General features: G+C 35.9%; 1 protein-coding gene across 9 annotated transcripts in view; it reads left to right on the forward strand.

Annotated features, from left to right (window-relative positions):
- Positions 1-24,227, forward strand: part of Galnt13 (polypeptide N-acetylgalactosaminyltransferase 13) — a 682,099-nt gene that overhangs the window by 411,439 nt on the left and 246,433 nt on the right. For all 9 annotated transcript variants that reach the window (XR_374098.4, XM_006498088.4, XM_006498091.3 and 6 more), the window contains 3 exons: positions 6,953-7,119; positions 7,379-7,586; positions 10,146-10,316. Coding sequence is in view for 8 of the 9 variants with exons in the window: in XM_006498088.4 (XP_006498151.1) it covers positions 6,953-7,119; positions 7,379-7,586; positions 10,146-10,316 (546 nt within the window). In the remaining variant the exon portion in view is untranslated. The remainder of the gene's footprint in view (positions 1-6,952; positions 7,120-7,378; positions 7,587-10,145; positions 10,317-24,227) is intronic.

Consider the following 24,227-nt stretch of genomic DNA (forward strand, 5'->3'; position numbering starts at 1 on the left):
TCTAAAGAAAATGCAGCAAGAATCAGGAAAAAATAAATTTCAGTTGATGAAGCAAAATATATCTTGGAGAAATGACTCTATTTCTGGGTTTTGCTAATCATCAATTGAGCATTTTGAATAACCTTGCCTCTTGTATTAACCATGGACAAGCAGCATTGGCATCCCGTAGGATCTCATTAGAAATACAGGAGACTGGGCACATCCAAGTTCTACTGAAGCAGAAGAACAAAATCCCTATATAATTCATGTGAGCCTTACTATTTAGAAAGCATTGCATATGAACCCTATGGGAAAGTATCAGTGATACTACTTACTGGAGAAATATTTGATTTCTGAGGTCTGAGCTCAGTTTTTGCCTCTAATAAATTAAATGACAAAAAAATTGACAATTGAGAATCAATCTCAAAAGAAGTGAAGAAAACTTAAGACAGTACAAAATCAATGTTACTAATTCAAAAAGTAACTGTAATAATGTCATAGGAAGTGAATTTAAAAGTGTTGTCTTCTATACTCTATTGAACAGTTAAATAGATTATAAGAAGGAAAAGTTGTGTTGTAGTTCATTTGGTAATGTTAATTTTCTTCCCTTGTAGTTACACAAAGTTCATGGTGTATTATGTCATAGCTGAATGTTATGTTTATAAACTGCAAGTGCTACTAAATGTTCTGTGTGTTATCATCTAATCAGAGAGCAAGGAATCACAACAGAATTTGTTTAAAGTTAATTGAAAATATATTTTTCTCTTACATGAAACATCCCACCCAGAGTTTTCCCTTCCTCTGTTCCTCCTAGGTCCACCCTCATCACCACCAAATCCTATCTCCTTCCTTTCCAATCCATTTCCCCTCCATTTTCTCGTCAGAAAAGCAAATCTTTAAGAGAGGATAAAGCAAGATATAATAAAACAAGACCAAAAAAAAATTCATTAAAGGTTGGACAAAGAAACTTAATAAGAGTAAAAGCATCTCAAGAGTAGACAAAAGAATGAGAAATACATCTGATTCCACTGTTAGAGGTCCTATAGAAACACCAAGCTAACAGTGAATACGTATATGTATACGACATGGTGTAGGTTTCATATTTGAGATGTCCATCTCTATGAGGCCATAAGAACCTGCTTAGTTGACTTAGTGGGTCATGTTCTCCTTGTGTCCTCCATACTCTCTAACCTTCATGCCTTTTTTGGATTCTCTAGCTTACCTGATAAAGACTTCCATTTTAAACTATCTCTTGGCATAATGTCTGACTGTAGGTCTCTGAACCCGCTCACCTCTGCTGCTGCAGAAAACCTCTCTGATGACTACTGGATAAGGCACCAGTATATAAATACAGCAAAGCAACATTAGGAGTCCCTTCATTTTTTTTTTTTCCATCTGTGTTTAGCTAAGACCTAGGCCTCTGGGTTAGCCAGTCTCCACTTTCTGGCCCTTCAGGGAGTGTTGAAAAAGACCTCCATCTTCTGGAGTGGATCTCAAGTTAAACCAAACTTTTATTGGCCCATGTGTTCTGCACCACCATTGCCCCAACAAAACTTGCAGGCTGGAACAATGGTGGGTAAAAGGATTTGTGGCTGCCTGGAGGTCCTGGTTTTCTTTCCATCACCTGCAGAATACCTTCCCATGCTGAAGAGACAAAATGTATTGGTGAAGCTCCATGCCTACCCCAGCTTGACTTCTGCTACGCTCTCTGGTCGAGTCAACTGGACAAGCCGAAAGGCTTAAAAGTCACTCTTGAGGCAAAAGAGCTTCAAGGAAGCTCTCCTCCTGGAGTCTAGTGTTCTCTACCCATACATTAATTTTTCATTCCCAAGTTCCATTCCCGCGTTAGTCTAGTGTATGGATCCACGTGCTCTCTTTCAGTATTTCCCTATTATAAGTGCTCTGACATGGCTAAAGCCTTCCACCAGTGTTCCAACAGTCCAAGGGCATCCTTGACCAAGATCAAGGGTTTAGAATTCAGCAAGATTGTAAAAGCTAAGTCACTCCCTTACACAGGAATTTACCATCACTTAAAAAGAAGGAAGTTTCAGACCAAAGGAGAAACCAGAATAGATACTATAGCAGAGTTACACCCATACACACGTATTTGCAATGGCCTAAGGGGAAGGTGGACTATACAAGAGACTAAATTAGGAACTGTGGCAAGGAAGCAAAGCTCTTGACCCTGGCTTCTAAGATTAGTGAATTTTAGGTGGAGCCCTTGTTGATCCCAGCTGTTATCAATATATTCTATCCTGGGTGGTTCCCGTTAGACCTTTTGTGTTTACATTCCTCTGTTTTATGTAAGATTCCGGTTACCTCAATTGTACCTTGAGAATATGTCACCCAACTTCCTTATTGTCCTCTGCATAAAAAGTCTGATACTCGAGTTGTAAAATTACATTCAGATTCCACACAAACTCTCCTGCGTGTGTGTCTGTCTGTCATTCATCCACGCTTTGCCCACCCGTGTCGAGAGACCCCGTTCCACGCAGACACAGGGACCCAGAAGGTCTGCGGGAGACTTCTCTATAGCCAATGAGCTGAGTAGATGTTGTCATCATCAGTGGAGGCCCCATTGCCAGTTTTTAGAGGCCAACCTTTTGTCCTAACATGAGCCTGGATTATTTAAGGGTCACCATGGGAACTACTTAGCCAACAATTCAACTGGATGCAATCCACTTTCACCACTGGAAATCTTGCCTGACTACAAAAGATGATCAGTTGAGAGTTTTTGTTACTAGAAGTCCTCACTAGGACACCCTCATAGATTCTAGGAAGGTTACACTGCACAAGTTGTCCACACTGTCCCTAGACCACACCCCCAATTCCTGCTGTATCTTCCAAATTCTTTCCCTCCACCCCACCTGATTCCCTCTACTTCTAGTCTTACCTGTCCCCAGTCTAACTGTAGAATCTATTCTATTTCTTCTTCCAAAGGGATTTAAGATTCCTTTATTGAGAATTCTTTTCTTAGATCTGTATACCTTTTTAATTGATTTTTTTGTTTTTAATATTTAGGTTGTTTTGAGTACTTTATATGGAACTTCTATGGGATATAGAGTTGGTAAAAGTCTTTTCCCAGTGTTACAGAAAGTTCCATGATGTGCTGAGAAGAATGTATATTTTATTGTGTTTTGGTGGAATGTTATGTAAATACCTGTGGTTTATAACATCAGTTAGCTCCAGAATGTCACTGTCTGGATGACCTGACCATTGGTAAGATGGGGTAATAATGTATCCCATTATCAGTGTATGAGGTCAATGTGTGACTTAAGCTGAAGTTGTTTTTCTTTTACAGAGGTAGATGTCCTTGTATTTGAGATATAGATGTTAAGAATTAAAATGCCATCGTGGTGGATTCTTACCATGATGTGTATGAAGTGTTCTTCCCTATTTTTTGATTATTTTTGGTTTGTCCATTTTGTTATTAAAATGGCTATACCCGTTTGTTTCTTAGGTCCATTTATTTGCAATATCTTTTTCCACTTCTTTACTCTGAGGTAATATATATCCTTAATATGGAGTCATGTTTCTTGAATGAAGCAAAGATGGTGGGTCCTGGTTTTTTTATCCATTCTGTTAATTTGTGTCTTTTTATTGGGGGGATTGCGACAATTGATATTGAATGATACTAATTAACAATGATTGTTAATTTCTGTTATTTTGTAGTAGTAGTAGTAATAGTTGTTGTTGTTGTTGTTGGTGGTGGTGGTCATGGTGGTAGTGGTGGTGGTGGTAGTGGTATGTGTGTTTGTGTTTTCCTTCTTTTGGTTTTTCTGATGGGAGATTGTTATTTTCTATATTTTCCTGTGTGTAGTTAACTTCCTTGATTTAGATTTTTACTTCTCCCACCTTCTGTAACACTGTATTTATAGCTAGATATTGTTTTACATTTGACTTTTTAAAGGGATATCTTATTTTCTCCATGTATAGTGATTGAAACTTTTCCTGAGTGTAGTAACTAGGCTGGCATCTGTGATGTCTTAGAATCTGGATCATATTAATACAAGCTCATCTGTCTTTTAGTGTCTTGACCGAGTTATCAGGTGTAATTCTAACAGGTTTGCCTTCATGTATTAGCTGTCAACACTCTTCTTTATTCTTCATGTTTAGTGTTTTGATTATTATGTGTTCTAGTTATTTTCTTTTCTGGTCCAATCTATTTGGTGTTTCTGCATGTTTCTTGTACCTTTATAGACATCTCTTTCTTTAAGATAGAAGAATATTCAATGGATCTTTTGAAAATATTTTCTAGGCTTGGATTGCGATTTTTCTCCTTCATCTTTTCCTCACTCATAGGTTTGATCTTTTCACAGTGTCCTAGATTTACTGGTTGTTTTGTGTCAGATTGTTTTTATATTTTCTATTCTCTTTGAATGATGTTTGAATTTCTTGAATTGTATAGTCAGTATCTAAGGTTCTCTTTTATCTCCTGCACTGTGTTGGTGAAGCTTGTCTCTGTAGTTTCTGTTTACAAGCCTAAATTTTTCATTTGCAGGATTCCCTCATTTTATGTTAACTTTGTTGCTTCTGTTTTCATTTTCAGATCTTGAATACATTTGTTTGTTTCTTTAATTTTTTTATGATCAAATTCCTTAAATAATATCAAACATTCAACCAATGCTATGATGAGTGACCAGCATACCTCTAACAGATCACTCCGTAATTCATCTCCAAAACTAAAACATTTACGCCCTGTGCTTAATGGCTGTTCCACTATAGTAAGGAAAAAGAAGTGATAAACATATTCACTAAATTTTAAATGAGTGATTGAAAATCCTCTGTCATACAGTATCTCATTAAGATTAACTTCTTTTATTGTATAAAGAATAGATGAATATAAAATTAACATTAGTGATTTTTTTCAACCACAATATAAACTTAATGAAAATCATTTAAAGTACTGGAGCTATACATCTATATCACATTTTACTGTTTTCATTAATGTTGTTTCACATAGGTTCTCAACGTGCAAACAAGGATATCCTGGGACTTACTGTGTAGTTAGTCCAGAATATCCTCCAACTCAGGGCTATCCTTTTGCTTCTAACTCAAAGGTGGTGGGATAATAGGCATCATCTACCATACTCAGATAATGTTATTTAAGATTTTTGTGTATAAATTCATATTTTATTAGTTGGCATTTAGAATTCCAAACAGAAAATTCTGATTTAAATGAATTACTTAAAAGAAAATAACTGACTCTGTTATTAACTGTTTTCTTACTGGTTTAAGTCAGTTGTTGAATGTTGGACTCTCTTCACATTGTTTGTATATATTTGCTTCAGTGATGGTAATGATCATACTGCCATATTTTGCACTTGGCGTGCTGAAGGTGATGGGAGTTTTGATGAGGCAGATAGTACAGTATTGAAAAAAATGGTGGAAAAACATTTTTCATTTACTGATGTGGCTATCTCAGTTCATTTAGTGCTGAACTGCCTGGAGATAGAAGTGAGAAAATGAAGCGCAAGGATACTGTTTGAACATTTCCACAGAGTGGATAGAGCTGAAAGGCCATCACGTTTTCTTTTCTTATATGCACAGTATCTATTGTATTGTAAAGCTTAGTGCAAGTTCATTTTCAAATAAGTTCATGCATAAATGTGAGAAATTATATACATGGTCTATACAGATATTCTTACCTCACTGTATTTAGAAGATTGCACTGATTGGATATGGTTTTAGATTGTTTTAAGAGGAAGGTCTTAATGGCCATGCTCATTTTTTTTTCTTCACCTTCGGTATTTCATTGAATGTTTTTGCCTTCCCTGTGTAAAAAAAAATATTTCTAATAGTACTGCATTGTATAATATATTATCATAAGTGGCAGGAGGTATTTGGCTCATTTTACTTCATAGAATTACTTTAATTTTTTAATTCTTCGAGTATTTTACATTAAACATTCCTATAGTGAATAAGTTTCTACTCCTGCTTCAGAAGTCCATAGACACATTTCCTCATCCGTGGTAAAGTGGATTTAAAATTGCATGACAGACTCATCTAATGGCTGAAAAGTTGACAGAGGAAATGACCATCTGCGTATTCCTTTCAGGGTGCCTACTTACAAAACTACAAAAATCAAACCTTTCTGAATTTTTGAATTGACAGCCTGTGGAGTAAGCTCTTGGCCCATCTGAATTTGAAATACATTTAAATTTTTTTTCAAAAATAATAAATTACAAAATTTGTGACAATTATCATTCAACTGCTCATTGATCCATCTTCTCTTAATGCCAGCAGCAAAGCAGGACTTCAGGCTCCGTCTTAGTCTTAGCAAATTAGACCTGTGTTTTAAAAAAAACTCTGGTGGTGTTTGTACACATTCAAGTTTGGAAAGTACTGGAAACCAAATTCTTTCCCTTATGTCTAGAATACCAAGGCATTGTAGGAGATACGAGTCCTAATCTTCCTTTGAAAGTGGATATATGTGACTGTACTCTCAAATGCAGTGAAAGTTTATTTTCTTAAATTTTACAAGAGATAAATAATCTCAGTCTTACATGCTTTAAAACTGCAGATTCATGTCTATTTATACCCATAGGGATTTTGAGCTAGGTTTTTTTTTTTTTTTTTTTTTTTTTTTTTTTTTTTAATCAAAGAGTAAAGATTGTTTCTAGTAAATGAATTTGTCTGGCTCTATTGTATCTAGTGTTCTTCATTATTTGACAGTTTAAGAATATTACTTCAGTTTTCTTAGAATTTTTGTTAGAATTATGGAAATTGTGCTGCTTTGGTCCCTGCAGGAGTTAAAATAAAATACTGGTAATTATGCATATTTAACTTTCAAAAGGCCAAATGATTACTCACAGTGCTTATAAAAAGGAAAATTATTCCAGATATTCATAAATCAGCTCCTTGGTAAAGGACCTTGAAGTCTGAAGTTTTATTGTTATGAATATTCCTACTGAGGAAGATCAGGATGAAACATGAATTTATTATGATCACTATTCTTTTGCTTTGTTTCCAGATGCAAGACTAAAGTCTACCCTGATGAACTTCCAAACACAAGTGTAGTCATTGTGTTCCATAATGAAGCTTGGAGCACTCTACTTAGAACTGTCTATAGTGTCATAAATCGCTCCCCACACTACCTGCTCTCTGAGGTCATCTTGGTTGATGATGCCAGTGAAAGAGGTATGCTTTGCACCTCTGTAAACAGGAATCCTTTTTGTAGTCAGAGGGAAGCCGGGCTAATATATATCTTGATTTGTAGCCTTAAGCATTATTTAACTGATGTGCTTTTTATTTGCGCACTTCTCTTTAAAATCTGTTTATGAGAGAGTAATTACACACACATTTGATATCTGCCATATATGAGCTTGCAACTGCCCCTCTTTATTTTGTTCTAAAATATCTCCCAACATTCCTCATACATTCTTGTTCCGTGTTATAGATTTTCTCAAGTTGACATTAGAGAACTACGTGAAAACTTTAGAAGTGCCAGTGAAGATTATCAGGATGGAAGAGCGCTCTGGGTTAATACGCGCCCGTCTCCGAGGAGCAGCAGCTTCAAAAGGACAGGTCATAACTTTTCTGGATGCACACTGCGAGTGCACCTTAGGATGGCTGGAGCCCTTGCTGGCGAGAATAAAGGAAGACAGGTAGGGAGCCCTGTGTTAAGTCTGCAAGGCTTACACCTGGACCTTTGAGGGCACCTCCAGCTGTCTACCACAATGCCTAGTCCAAAATGCTATTTTCAGAAGGTTTAATTCATAGGCTTTGAAAAAGAGAGTTTCCTCATTTTTAAGATGAAAATCATACTGATCCGTGTTAAGCATGGGTAAGTGATTAAGAATAGCCAAATGATACAGTGAAAAAAATGTTTTGATCATTTACAGGTGAAGTTAATCATTCCAGTTTGACAGCATAATATGTTGTAGGAAATTTTCAAAGCACCTTTGGTCCTCCCAACTCCCCTGTGCAGAGATTGCAGATGTTCTAACAAACTTGCTTATGTTACTGGAAGTGCAGAGAATAATTCAGTTCTTCCCATTCTCTCAGCAGGGTTCTCTTCATTGTCTCTGTGCCTTCAGTCAGCCTAGTTCAGCTTCATCTTGAAGATCTTGAAAACACATACATACACACACAAACACACACACAAATGCACACACACACACACAAACACACACACACACACAAACACACACACACACACACAAACACAAACACAAACGCACACACACACACACAACGCGCATACACAAACACACACACACCTTCCTGAAATAATACAATTTGTTTTGAAAAAATAGAGTACAGTATAATAATTAAAATGTTATTATTTCTACCTATCAATTTCAACATTTGAAAAATTGAACTTCATAGGATTAAGACCCTGCAATTCTTCTTAATGTTTGCGACATTTTGTAGCTAAGTGTGACTGCTAAATTAGTGTAATTCTTAGTACCTAATGAAGATAACAAACATTGAATGTTATCTGATATGATAAATCATTGCAGAACACCTCATTTGCATTGTCATTTCATAAGAAGTAGAAGAACCCAGGATTGAGATTTTTAATTAAATGTTCAGAACAGTGGTTTCAAGTGTAAAGTAGCTTAGCCACATCTCACAAAGGGCAGGAGCTGCTCCTTGCCATGAAGATAGATGGAGGCTATCAATAAAATGAACCACAACAGTTCAAGAAGCCAGTGGGAACCTCTTAGTCAACTCAGTACAGAACACAGCAAATAACAGTTTGTGTATTGTACAATACTCAGAGGGGAATGAGGCTGACAAAGCAAAATGAACTTAGAATGTCTTTAATATATTGTGTGGTAACATTTTGTATATTATGCTTTTCTTTAAACATGTGTTTCATATTCAACATGTTTTAAGTGTAATGTTTCATATTTCCATGCATAAGCTATTTGTTTTTATTCTAACAATTCATTTGCATTATATATATATATATGAGTCTTTTGTTTCTGATTGTACATTTTTACATTGTCATAACTAGACATCAAATGTGCCCAAGGGAATTAGATATGATTTCTGTGCCACCAAGAGTTAAATACTTAAATCCAGTAAAAATAAATTAATTAATAAATGTTATGATTTGCTTGTGGCCAGATTCATCAAGAAGATTTTGCAAGGGTAGAATGAAGCTTAATGATTTAAAAGAACTTCAGGCAATGGGCAATTGTGTGGCATATATAAGACTATGATCATAAATGACAGTAATATTGCAGATATAATTGTAGTCCTGTTTTGCTTTCCACACATGTGAGTGGCTTAGAATGTGCATGATACTCTGTTCTTCAGAATTAGATGCAATCAGTGTCATCGTGAGTGGACTTGAACATTTTCTTGTGGAGATGATTGATGGGTGACCTGTAGTTACCACTAAAACTATAAAAAGGCAAAAATGAGAGAAGCTATGACATGGATGGAAAACAAAGTGCCCAAAGAAATACCTAAGTGAAGCATTTGTACCCTAAATAGGCACACAAAAACTAAAACATGTTGACTATGCTTTAGTATAGGAAACTAGGGTAGAACACAAACATAAAAGTTACTGCCTTGTTTTAACACAGTACCTGGATTGAGACAGCAGTAGACTCTAAGTTCTCTGACAGCTTGCTGATAAGTTGTCGTGGTTCTGTTGTGCTTCATAGATACTGCTTTTTATACTTATAGATAGTGCTTTTAAATTTTGCTGATATTTTTTCCTAAAGGGAATTTTCTCTGTGACAAGTTTTCCTATAATCTTTAAACTGACTTGATCTATTTGAAATTCAAAGCTCCAGATCTAATTTTCTCTCATCCACTTTCCCTCCCTGTATGCTATCGCTGTTCGGTGGGTTATAGCTAAAAATGATGCATAATATCAAAGCAACTTGACTAATCATGCTGTGGGTGGTAGCCTATGAAAAATAGACAATGTTCATCCTGCTGAGTTAGTACTTAGAATACATGGTGAAATCAGCTTGAAGGTCAATTAGAATATTTGATTAGATTTCACATCATAGCACTAAGGTAAAGGTGAGGAAGAAAAGCAATCTCGGAGGAAATGGTTCAGCAGAGAATAAGGATAAGGTAAATTTAAGGGCATAATAGGGTCATAAAAATAATCAAATGTTATTACATTATCTATAATCAACTTGGAGAGCTAATGTAAATTATCATTTGTATAAAAATTGGCTTTTGTTTTTCTACAGGAAAACAGTTGTGTGCCCGATCATTGATGTTATTAGTGATGATACGTTTGAGTACATGGCTGGGTCAGACATGACTTATGGTGGTTTCAACTGGAAGCTAAATTTCCGATGGTATCCTGTCCCTCAAAGAGAAATGGATAGGAGAAAAGGAGACAGGACATTACCTGTCAGGTATGCAGATCATCATTTCCAAACTAGTCATATTTTTATTCTTTTGTTTTATTCTTATGTAAGTCTGATATCAATTTTTCAAAAAAAATGCTTAGAAATATTTACTACTCTCTGTACATTTTTTGCCCTTTACACAATCATATAAGACTCAATGACAATACTGAATAAGGTTATCATGGAGAAACTTGTGTGTTAATATGAATGCCAATAGTTTTGGATACTTTGTGTGTGTTATTATATATCTATATCTATACATATATCTATATCTATTTCTATTTATATATAATAAAACATATAATTTCTAAATACCTTGATACTTCAAATAAATGTGTATAATATGTAATATATTTATGATAATAGAAATGTTCTTAAATGGGAAGTGACCAAAATGTTTTGATAAATATTCTAAACTTATCACTCTTAAAAAGTTGTATGCCTTTCACAATCATAGAAATAATCATTTGGAAAATTTTAATATATTGAACATATATATGGGTGCTTTCTTCATCTAAATCTTTTTAAATCCCTTAATTTGAAGCATTTACCATTGAAATACATCTTACTATTCGTTTTGAAATGTATTCATCATTATGTTCTAGAAGAACACTCACTTAAATAACACTAGAATATATCTGTACCATTGTAAGTCTCTTGCCTGCATCAAAAAAAAAAAAAAAAACAAAAACAATTGCCTAAAAATATTTAGAAAATTATTTTACTAAATTATCTTTAAAAGATGAATTTAACAAATCACTGTTCTCCTGAAAAATTGTGAAAATTTAATCTTCAAAAACAACATATATATATTCTGATCTGTAGACTGCCTTGCAGTCCACTGTCGGGTGGGATGAGTGTGCTTTCTAATAATATAATTCATTAAATTAAGATTAAAAACTCTGGGTAGTAGAAGAGACCAGTTTAATTATATGTTACTGAAGAATGTAGTAGTAAAAATTCTTAACATTTTTAGGAGTCATACTACCACAGTGAGAAAAATTGAGTGTGGACCGAAATAACTTTTAAGCTTATTTCAGAATGTATTCTAAGTACTAACTCACCATGAAGAGCATTGCATAAGACTCGTCAGTGTTGAGAATATAGAATCTAATGATTTTTAAATACCTTATATCTACCCATCCTGGTTGTCCCTTACTTTAACATGCTGAGGATATATAGAAACTCCCAGATTCATTAACGATAGTCTTGTCTTATATTCTAGTTTTATTTAACGTTTTAAAGTTTTTATCCCAATTGAAAACTATCACAGCACTTCACATACACTCTCGCGCATGCACGCGCGTGCACACACACACACACAGACATTCACTCACACAAACACATACTTAAATATTTTTATAATGTAATAAATTGAATAAGTACATATTCAATAAAAAGTGAAGTATGTATAAATTTGTTTAAGAAAACTTACTGAAATACAGTAGTAGCAAAGGCATACTCTATTTTAGCTTGTTATCTTCAGTTAGAAAGGTAAAATTAAGGTAGACAAGACTCTAGTAAGGCTTACCTGATCTCATTCATAAAGGAAAATAAATGACACAGGAAGCAGACATTATGCTCATCTCTTGCTCAGAATAATACAACGAAAGTCATCTAGCACACTATATATTAAACATGTTGTGTGGTTTTGATAAAAAGTATGAGAACCAATAAACTCTCATTCTTTTCTTTACGGACTGAACATTATTTTGTTTTCTAAAATATGGAGAAACCTCAGTGTCTGCTGAAGTTTGAAGATTCCTATAGCAAAAGGTTAATTAATTCATGAGCACTGTTGTAACAGCAGGCAGGTAATTTTCATCAACAGTGCTACAGTGTGAACTTTGTATTTCTAATTCATTACTCAGAGATGTGATCATTCCTCTCACCTTCATGCAAACAGATAAATCATTCTATGTGTTGAAGACAGATTTTTTTCCCCACTTGATTAACAGACCTCTGAATAGCTAAAGGGATCAAAATGAAGTTGAGGTTTTAGTTGTATTTAGGAGAATGCTTAATTTAAAATGTTCCTTATGACAGAACTTTGTACTCACTGTAGTTGGCTAGTCATCGAGTAGATGTACAAGTATGCATCTGCAATCATACTTCACCAACTTTCACCTAAACTCAGCCATGTTAAAGGTAAAAGTGGTAATACTGTACCATACCATGGTATAGTTTGACTATATACTACACTATGATATACTTCTCTTGGCTCTAGTATTTTCATTTGTAAACGAAAAGAACTTTACAAAAAGGAGTTTTGAGCCTACTTTGTTTTCTTCTTTTCTATTCATATGTAAATTTTTTGATATTTTATTTACATTTCAAATATTATCCCCTTTTCTGGTTTACCTCATGGGAAGCCCCCTATCCCATCCCCCTTCCCCTGCTAAGTTTTCTTTAATTAGTAAATGTTCTTGACAGCATATAGCATCTTAACTGCACAAGACAGTAACCACCATTTTAAGCTTGAAAGCAAGATCTGGCAACCTAGGTGGCTAACATGTTCTTTACCTGCTTAGTTTTAGTGTTTCATATTTGTAGAAAACCACTAACATTGAAATGATATATTTGAAATACACTTTGACTTTTTGTGGCTATTGTAAGCTCTTGTTAAAATGGTGCAACTTTTCATCTTGTCTGCACTCAAGGGATCTGAGTAGAATCACCTATACATCAGAGGCATGAGAGCATAGCGCTTTCCTTGTAACTTACATGATTGTCTCTCTGACTCTAATCTTAAGAGTCAGTTGTCATTTTACTTTTTTATTGTGCTTAAAGAATTAAAATTAATTTTAGCACCTCTGATTCAAACCATAATTAACTATGGTTATGGTCATTTAATTTTCTGAATCTACTTCCTGAGAAATGATTTAAGTTGAAAGACAATGACAAAGACATTAGTCTGCTTGAATATAAGTATCGATTACCCACTGAAATAGACAACCAAAAGCAAGGTTGCCCACTAAAATATGCCTGCCAGTCTGGAGCTACTTTACTTCAATTTTTGGTTTTGTGATAAAATATCTTGCCACAAAACAACTTAGAATAGCAAGCATTTATACTGGCTCACAATTCCAGGTTACAGTTCATCATAGCACATGGTCACAGGATCAGAAACTGAAGCATCTATTCACATCATATTTACAGTCAAGAGAAAAGAGAAGGGAATGCAGGAATGTTCTCTATTAGGTTTATCTTCTCTTATAGTGTCCAGAGTCCTGAACTTAAGAATGGTGCTGAACACCTAGAGGCTGAGTCTTCCAACCTCAATAAACCCATCTATGATAATTCGACCTTTACATGCTCATAGGACAGCCTGATCTTCATAAAATCTCACTGAGTCTCCCTTCCCACTGATTCTAGACTGTATCATGTTGACAATTAAAACTAACAATCACCGGAATAAAGTATATACATATAATAATACATATACTACATATAATAATACATATAAAAATGCATTTAATAATACATGCATTTTGCTTATCATAGAAAATTTTTGAGTTGATTTGATTTATATGCTGAGATAAACATGATGCTGCATGGAAAGGGACATGTATGTAACTTTCTGGTCACCGTATTGGATCCTGAACATACAAAACTCACAGCAACTTCTTCTGTAGTGTTATTTATTGTTTAATATTGGACTAACAAATTCTAGATGAAGCAAGAGTCAAAATATGCAGATTGATTTTAGGTGTACAGGATATAACTATGTTAATCCTACAGCAGTGTCTATTTCTGGAAAAAAAAAAAGGCCTGGGTTAAGCCTTCCAAATCACATTAGTATTTTAATTATGCTCTCCATGTATTCCTCAGTAAATAGTTATAAAGATACTTGTTTCCAAATTTTAAATTCTCACTGACTAAAATACATTTTTATAAGAGACACACTGGTTATTTCTCATTCATCTAACATTTCACTCTACACACCTTGTGCCCCATTTAGTAGCTATTAATATTCTTAATATAATTTCTTTCATTTTTCCATCCAGTAACTGTTCGGTGTATTCTGATAGTAAGTGAAGAGCTTTAGGCATTCATTTAATTCTTGCTATCATAATTAATCACATACCGAGATTTCATTATGAGCTTTTATTCAGGACATATTTTACTTTCTTTTATATCCATCATCATTAACACTTAACTGATATACAATTGTTCTTTATTTAATTACAGTTAGGTATGTCTAAAGAGTATCAAACAAACTTGATAATTTGATTAGTAATACCTTTGATTACAAATGCTACACCCTCATTTGAAAAGATAAGAAATTTCTCAAGTGTTATATCTACACTATTTTAGTGGGCTGTCAGAGAAGCAATGTAGAAGCTAGTGTTGGGAAGAAATATGGTTCTTTTCTTATCACAAAAACTGAAAATTATTCTTTCTGCCTTGCTTAAATTATGTAAGGAATTAAAAGTGACACAAAGTATTAAATGAGAAATATCTTTAGCAAGAGTCAGAAGTTGAGTTTTAATTTTATTCCTGATAATGGAATATGTATGCATTGTATAGTCAATGTGACAAATGTATCAACACGTGAGAAAGGATAAGACTAAGGGGCCCTAACACAGTCTGTATCATATTTCCTTCTTTTTTTTTTTTTTTCCATTTTTTATTAGGTATTTAACTCATTTACATTTCCAATGCTATACCAAAAGTCCCCCATATCCACCCACCCCCACTCCCCTGCCCACCCACTCCCCCTTTTTGGCCCTGGTATTCCCCTGTACTGGGGCATATAAAGTTTGCAAGTCCAATGGGCCTCTCTTTCCAGTGATGGCCGACTAGGCCATCTTTTGATATATATGCAGCTAGAGTCAAGAGCTCCGGGGTACTGGTTAGCTCATAATGTTGTTCCACCTATAGGGTTGCAGATCCCTTTAGCTCCTTGGCTACTTTCTCTAGCTCCTCCATTGGGAGCCCTATGATCCATCCATTAGCTGACTGTGAGCATCCACTTCTGTGTTTGCTGGGCCCCGGCATAGTCTCACAAGAGACAGCTACATCTGCGTCCTTTCAAAAAAATCTTGCTAGTGTATGCAATGGTGTCAGCGTTTGGATGCTGATTATGGGGTGGATCCCTGGCTATGGCAGTCTCTACATGGTCCATCCTTTCATCTCAGCTCCAAACTCCGTCTCTGTAACTCCTTCCATGGGTGTTTTGTTCCCAAATCTAAGGAGGGGCATAGTGTCCACACTTCAGTCTTCATTCTCCTTGAGTTTCATGTGTTTAGCAAATTATATCTTATATCTTGGGTATCCTAGGTTTGGGGCTAATATCCACTTATCAGTGAATACATATTGTGTGAGTTTCTTTGTGAATGTGTTACCTCACTCAGGATGATGCCCTCCAGGTCCATCCATTTGGCTAGGAATTTCATAAATTCATTCTTTTTAATAGCTGAGTAGTACTCCATTGTGTAGATGTACCACATTTTCTGTATCCATTCCTCTGTTGAGGGGCATCTAGGTTCTTTCCAGCTTCTGGCTATTATAAATAAGGCTGCTATGAACATAGTGGAGCATGTGTCCTTCTTACCTGTTGGGGCATCTTCTGGATATATGCCCAGGAGAGGTATTGCTGGATCCTCCGGTAGTACTATGTCCAGTTTTCTGAGGAACCGCCAGACTGATTTCCAGAGTGGTTGTACAAGCCTGCACTCCCACCAACAATGGAGGAGTGTTCCTCTTTCTCCACATCCTCGCCAGCATCTGCTGTCACCTGAATTTTTGATCTTAGCCATTCTGACTGGTGTGAGGTGGAATCTCAGGGTTGTTTTGATTTGCATTTCCCTGATGATTAAGGATGTTGAACATTTTTTCAAGTGCTTCTCTGCCATTCGGTATTCCTCAGGTGAGAATTCTTTGTTCAGTTCTGAGCCCCATTTTTTAATGGGGTTATTTGATTTTCTGAAGTCCACCTTCTTGAGTTCTTTATATATGTTGGATATTAGTCCCCTATCTGATTTAGGATAGGTAAAGATCCTTTCCCAATCTGTTGGTGGTCTTTTTGTCTTATTGACGGTGTCTTTTGCCTTGCAGAAACTTTGGAGTTTCATTAGGTCCCATTTGTCGATTCTCGATCTTACAGCACAAGCCATTGCTGTTCTGTTCAGGAATTTTTCCCCTGTGCCCATATCTTCAAGGCTTTTCCCCACTTTCTCCTCTTTAAGTTTCAGTGTCTCTGGTTTTATGTGAAGTTCCTTGATCCACTTAGATTTGACCTTAGTACAAGGAGATAAGTATGGATCGATTCGCATTCTTCTACACGATAACAACCAGTTGTGCCAGCACCAATTGTTGAAAATGCTGTCTTTCTTCCACTGGATGGTTTTAGCTCCCTTGTCGAAGATCAAGTGACCATAGGTGTGTGGGTTCATTTCTGGATCTTCAATTCTATTCCATTGGTCTACTTGTCTGTCTCTATACCAGTACCATGCAGTTTTTATCACAATTGCTCTGTAGTAAAGCTTTAGGTCTGGCATGGTGATTCCGCCAGAAGTTCTTTTATCCTTGAGAAGACTTTTTGCTATCCTAGGTTTTTTGTTATTCCAGACAAATTTGCAAATTGCTCCTTCCAATTCGTTGAAGAATTGAGTTGGAATTTTGATGGGGATTGCATTGAATCTGTAGATTGCTTTTGGCAAGATAGCCATTTTTACAATGTTGATCCTGCCAATCCATGAGCATGGGAGATCTTTCCATCTTCTGAGATCTTCTTTAATTTCTTTCTTCAGAGATTTGAAGTTTTTATCATACAGATCTTTCACCTCCTTAGTTAGAGTCACGCCAAGATATTTTATATTATTTGTGACTATTGAGAAGGGTGTTGTTTCCCTAATTTCTTTCTCAGCCTGTTTATTCTTTGTATAGAGAAAGGCCATTGACTTGTTTGAGTTTATTTTATATCCAGCTACTTCACCGAAGCTGTTTATCAGGTTTAGGAGTTCTCTGGTAGAATTTTTAGGGTCACTTATATATACTATCATATCATCTGCAAAAAGTGATATTTTGACTTCCTCTTTTCCAATTTGTATCCCCTTGATCTCCTTTTGTTGTCGAATTGCTCTGGCTAATACTTCAAGTACTATGTTGAAAAGGTAGGGAGAAAGTGGGCAGCCTTGTCTAGTCCCTGATTTTAGTGGGATTGCTTCCAGCTTCTCTCCATTTACTTTGATGTTGGCTACTGGTTTGCTGTAGATTGCTTTTATCATGTTTAGGTATGGGCCTTGAATTCCTGATCTTTCCAAAACTTTTATCATGAATGGGTGTTGGATCTTGTCAAATGCTTTTTCTGCATCTAACGAGATGATCATGTGGTTTTTGTCTTTGAGTTTGTTTATATAATGGATTACATTGATGGATTTTCGTATATTAAACCATCCCTGCATCCCTGGAATAAAACCTACTTGGTTAGGATGGATGATTGCTTTAATGTGTTCTTGGATTCGGTTAGCGAGAATTTTATTGAGGATTTTTGCATCGATATTCATAAGAGAAATTGGTCTGAAGTTCTCTATCTTTGTTGGATCTTTCTGTGGTTTAGGTATCAGAGTAATAGTGGCTTCATAAAATGAGTTGGGTAGAGTACCTTCTACTTCTATTTTGTGAAATAGTTTGTGCAGAATTGGAATTAGATCTTCTTTGAAGGTCTGATAGAACTCTGCACTAAACCCATCTGGTCCTGGGCTTTTTTTGGTTGGGAGACTATTAATAACTGCTTCTATTTCTTTAGGTGATATGGGACTGTTTAGATGGTCAACTTGATCCTGATTCAACTTTGGTACCTGGTATCTGTCCAGAAATTTGTCCATTTCGTCCAGGTTTTCCAGTTTTGTTGAGTATAGCCTTTTGTAGAAGGATCTGATGGTGTTTTGGATTTCTTCAGGATCTGTTGTTATGTCTCCCTTTTCATTTCTGATTTTGTTAATTAGGATTTTGTCCCTGTGCCCTTTAGTGAGTCTAGCTAAGGGTTTATCTATCTTGTTGATTTTCTCAAAGAACCAACTCCTCGTTTGGTTAATTCTTTGAATAGTTCTTCTTGTTTCCACTTGGTTGATTTCACCCCTGAGTTTGATTATTTCCTGCCGTCTACTCCTCTTGGGTGAATTTGCTTCCTTTTTTTCTAGGGCTTTTAGATGTGTTGTCAAGCTGCTAGTATGTGCTGTCTCCCGTTTCTTCTTGGAGGCACTCAGCGCTATGAGTTTCCCTCTTAGAAATGCTTTCATTGTGTCCCATAGGTTTGGGTACGTTGTGGCTTCATTTTCATTAAACTCTAAAAAGTCTTTAATTTCTTTCTTTATTCCTTCCTTGACCAAGGTATCATTGAGAAGAGTGTTATTCAGTTTCATATTTCCTTCTAAAGCTTCTCGTCAGCTGTATTTAATCAGAGTTTAAATTTTGTCGTATTATTCATTAGTATTTTATATCACTAAAGTTGGTGTTGTCTTATTTGGTGAAGAGTTTGCATAAAAACTTTGATTAGATGCTGCTATCTTCCCAGCTCATACTCTACTCGATATATCAAAAACTGATTGAAGATGCATTTTGTCATTGTTGTTTGTTTTCTGTTTCATTTTGTTTTTGAAATTAGGTCTCTTTTAACTTAGATTGACTATTAATTTGTTATGGAGCTGAATATGGTTTTTAATTTTTTTATGAACATCCTGCCTCCACTTACACAGTACTGGGGTTATGTGTAACATATGTTATTGCATCTGAGTTTTATGCAGAGATAGAACCCAGGGCTGTGTGCATACTAAGCAAGACCTAAAGCAAAAGAAACAAAATTTTTATCTGAATTTGTATTCACATTTATCCGTTATTTTCTCCAAGTACTAGGAATAGAACATGAGTCTTACACTTTGTGGGCAGGTGCCCTGCCCCTGAATTACACCTTCAGTCTTTCTGTTACACTTTGCTTTTACCACCACTCGTTCAAAGCTACTCTTGCCTTGTTATCTCTTACAAGTTTTGAGATTCTGACCCCTCAAGTCATTGATGATCTCAGTTTCTAGTTTCTGTAGTATAAAAAAATTAAGAGTACATATTTTATTCTGTAAAATCATCTACAGAGAAGAGATTCTTATATTTAATTCTTAACAAAGCATCAAAACAAAAGCACAAAGAATGTCAGCGAATTTAAGGCAAATAAATATTTACAAAGAAAAAGTTAAAGAGTGACTGTTGAGATATTCTTGTTTTTGCACCCTTAGCTTCAAGTCTAAACATGTGGTTTGGAAAGAGTGTAAGCATTCTATCTTAAATAGAACCTTGGAAACTATATTCTTTACAGAAAGAATATAGTCACATTTTCTTATTTTTCTCTGGTTACAGGACATTCATAAGATTTTTAATAAAATCTGCTGATATGAAAATAAACAGGGCAGAACACACAATTTTCAGTGAGATTCATTAAATTATATGATATTTATTCACTGAGTAATGTTCTCACATTAGTCAAAGCATTTCAATGCAGCTGGTTTCACTTAGTATTTTTTTTTATTATTCAACTAGTCTTTAGTATAAAATTAAAGTAAGTATAGCAACAATAATAAAAACCCCATTGCACCAAATATTAAGCAAAACTATTAAGTATCCTTTTGGAGATTAGGATATCATGTGTGAATATTATGAAAAAAAAAAAAGAAATAAAGAGACAAGACAGGATTTTCTGTGTTGGACGTGGGGTCTTTAAGCACAAGACAAAATATTTGAGTTCCAAACTTGTTAGAAAATGTTTTGGTTTTTTTGTTTTTGTTTTTGTTTTTATTTTAACCAATGAAAAGAGAGTTTTGCTCTCAATAACTAGAACTGAGTTTTTAGCCTCTAACAGAGCACTAAAATTGTGTTTTCCACCCTATAAGAATTGAGCAAGTTTCCTTGCCAAGTATGTAAGTCAGTGTGAGTTCTTCTAAATCTGGGAGGATATAGGAGGAAGGAGATGGAGGAAGAAGTCTTTGAGGAGGGACTTGGAGAGGGCCAACAATTGGGATATATATTAAAAAAAAGAAAATTAATAAAAAAAAATTAGAGAAAATAGCAATACGTTCTCCTGAGACAAATGCACTTTACCATACCCATGCCGGATGATCACTGTGCTCTGCAATATCCCACAGAGCTTATTTAGAGTATAACACTTTTAAGTTACATTCAACATTTTTTTATTAGATACTTTCTTCATTTACATTTCAAATGCTATCCCCAAAGCCCACTATACTCTCCCTCCACCCTGCTCCCCAACCCACCGACTTCTGCTTCCTGGCTCTGGCATTCCCCTGTACTGGGGCATATGATCTTTGCAATACCAGGGGTCTCTCCTCCAATTGATGACCGACTAGGCCATCTTCTGCTACATATGCAGCTAGAGACAGGGCTTTAACAGCAGTCATCTCATGAGAAAGACTCTGTGTCTTTGTTCACTTCCTTTTTTCTGGATACATTGTACAATGAGAACAAAGAAGGAGGAAAAACATTTAATTTTTATCTAATTTCTGATTGTGTAAAGCACTAAATCAAGTGAAGTCATCATATAAAATTAATTATATATTGAAAATATGCTAAAAATACTCCATGTTAACATTTGCTATTGTATTAATTTGTAATAACTGAGACACATTATTTTTAATTTATTTCTTCTTCTCTCATATATTATATTCCAACCATATTCTCCCCTGTCTCTTCTCCTCCCAAATCTTTCCCCTAATACTACCCCATTTCCCATCCACTCCTTCTCCTTCTGTCTTGTATGCCTCCATGGATATCAATTGAACACAGCATAGCAAGTTGCAGGCCTGGGCAGGGAGATACCCTGAGATGACCACCAGTAGGGAACATTCAGACCTGGGGCGGGGAGACAGACCAGGCCTGAAAGGACCCTGTTGGGCACCGTAATACACACACAGGTCATAGCCAACCTTAGGTCATTCCTGGGATGACCCCAGACACTCAGCAACCATGAGTCACACTAAAAAACAAGTATGTGGTAGAGAAATGGAAGAGAAAGAAACAGAAAGTAGACACACTGAAGAGAGGCAGAACTGGAGACTTGAGGGCAGTGATGAACATCCTGATGTGAGTAGTGATGCCACCTGGGACCGTGGTGGGTTCCTAGACTGTGCTGCCACCAGGGAAATATCTGAGTCCATGACCATGCAGCAGCAGGGTCTTTAACCACCATAGGCCAGGATAATATCCCTGATCTGGTTCCTAATCTGAGCTTCTATCTGGGACTTATTGATATCTGAGGGCTGTGCAGAAGTGGCCCTCCCCCTTACATGTGCGTTGTAGGAAATCTGGCCCTGGAGGCATGAGAGCAGAAGAGCTGACACCACCCTTAGCATGCTGCAGTACTCAGGAGAACTGCCTGCACGTTTTAGGCCTTTCAGGTAAGCTACTCCTTTTCCAGGATATGAGAGCATGGGAGACCTGAGCCTATCACTCATTTCTCATGCAGTAGCATGGACGAGGCAGAAATGCTCTCCTCACTCCTCATCACCTGAGACAGGAAGAATATCTGGTCCTGTTGTCATGAAAGCATGAAGCTGGCCCTGCCCTTCACTTGCTGCAGTAGCAGGGTAGACTTGACCTTGTTGGTAGAGGCACCTCCCCTCTTAGTAAGGCTGGATAAGGGACTGAGATATATTATTAGAACAGATTTAGACTTAAAAAATCTAAACCTTGTTTTCATATTGCATAAGTCTAGAGATGCCCTTTGAAGGGAACACATAGTGAGTAATTAGAAAAATGCAGTTAGTGTAAAGCAAGAAGTGAGAAAACACAGATCAGCAGTCAGCCTCCCAGCTGAAAGCACATGATGAGTGAATGACCTTGCAGAACTAAAGAACACAGAATGAGTTTGGCACCCCGGGAGACCCTAGGAAGTCATTAGATCACACAAGGCTTGATAGTTATTAAGCGAATACACAGGCAGAGCTTGTAATGCTGTATTTTACATTAGTGACATTTGCTAATTTACGTACATGTCCACAATCAAACTGCAGCAAGATAAGGAAGCAGAAGTTCTTTCAGTAAGAATCATCAAAATAGGAGGAAATGCAAGAGAGCCACCAATGGAAAGCAGGAAGGCTGATGAATTGAGCTAAATGCTTTCAGTTAAAGAAAGGCAACCAGTGGGGAACCATGAGAACCATGAGAAATCACTCACTCCATAGGTGGCACAGATCTGCTTCACTTAGGAGGTGAAAGGGAGTCAGGGAGTATTCACAAAGCATCCCTTACATATGGTCTCCAGCGAGGCCATAGAAAATGTCAGTCCCTCATATGAAAGAGTCCTGAGATGGAGTGAGAATTATTTTGGTCAGTGTAGACTTTAACTGAGTAGGTACGTAAGCTCAAGGGAACAATCTAGAAATCCAAGGCATGAAACATAAATGTAACAGGAAGTGAACAAGGGGCTAGCTGTAGTAAAAACACCTGAGATCATAGCATGGATTTTAATGCATAAGAGAAAGTATGGTTTATTTTCTTGTGAAATAAGAAAGACTAGATGAGTATGGGATGAACAACTAAAAATGTTCAGAAAGAGCACGGGGTAGTTGGCCTTTAATGATTCAAGACTTCGGATTGTGTGTATTGCATTAACTTCTATATAATTAAGAAGAATCCAAATTAAAAAAAAATATTTGTAAATAAGACAAATGGATGTGTAAGGACACACAAAAGAATGGTTTGTGTATCAAGTTCAAAATCTATTGCTTGGACTTTAATAACCAATTAGCTCATCTCACTATTCTTTCAAGATTTCTCTGGGTCTCTATCAAAACTGTAAGAAGTAAATTACAAATTTACTCAGGCATATTTCATTAAAGAAAGAATTAACTTATTCAAAACAAGGGCACCTCTGCCAGGACAGTAGAGAAGGCCTAGGAGGATGAAGGAAACATTTTCCTCAGAAGAGGTTAGATTATGAGATTATGGATCAAACCAGGGAACTTATCTACCAACAGATGATGACAGTTATCAAATAACCATGTGAGCAGGGATAGATTGGCTATTAACCTTTTTAATGCTTTATTGATCGCTGGGCACTATACTGAGTATTTTGCCTCTGAGATCTTAATTCATCTTCACCTATCCATAAATGTTGGAGTGCTTACAGTCACTGGGACCATTATTTCCCAGTCTACATTGGTGGTTTCATACACACCTTGCAAAATAATAATTTCAGATAATTCAGTAGTAGTCCAGCCTTTTCATTTTCTAGGCACTGAGCACTGAAGGTGCACATACTTGAGTGCATAGCTCATTTGCTATATGATAAAACAGTTAACAGGATGAGCATGCTGAAAAACATGGGCAATGTTTGTGGTTATTTAAAAATATTATAGTGTTCTATTTATATAGCAAATTAATACATAATCAAAATATAAATTCAATCCATCACAAAGCTTCTGTCTTCAGAAAATACCAGATTATTTTTAGGAATTGTTATTCTGTTTTTGTTTTCTACAACTCAAATGTAAGTGAAAATTACTTGATTTGTTCTTATACTTTCATATAGTTTATTTTTATTCTGTATTTCTCACAACTCATAGGGATGATAGCCAGCTTTAAGATAAGATTTAATGCACATGCTTAAAATGCATTAGTTCTTTGTCAAAAAGAAGCTAACCAGATGATCTCAAAAATGATCATTAACAATATATCCCTTAACAGTCTCAAGCATTTGGTTGCATTATGATAGGGAAATTACAGCAATTTTGTCACTAATTGTATGAAATATACTCTGTAGCACTGTAATATCTGTGTAGATATTATTATAGAGTTTCCCAGGCCAAGTCAGGTGAAGTGATGTCCACTTTATAATTACCATCTGTTCAACTTTGTTGTAGTTCCACATTACAACTCAGAAGGTCAGTGATACTTCACATGATAGGA

Source organism: Mus musculus, chromosome 2 (assembly GCF_000001635.26).
Source record: "Mus musculus strain C57BL/6J chromosome 2, GRCm38.p6 C57BL/6J".
Taxonomy (NCBI): domain Eukaryota; kingdom Metazoa; phylum Chordata; class Mammalia; order Rodentia; family Muridae; genus Mus; species Mus musculus.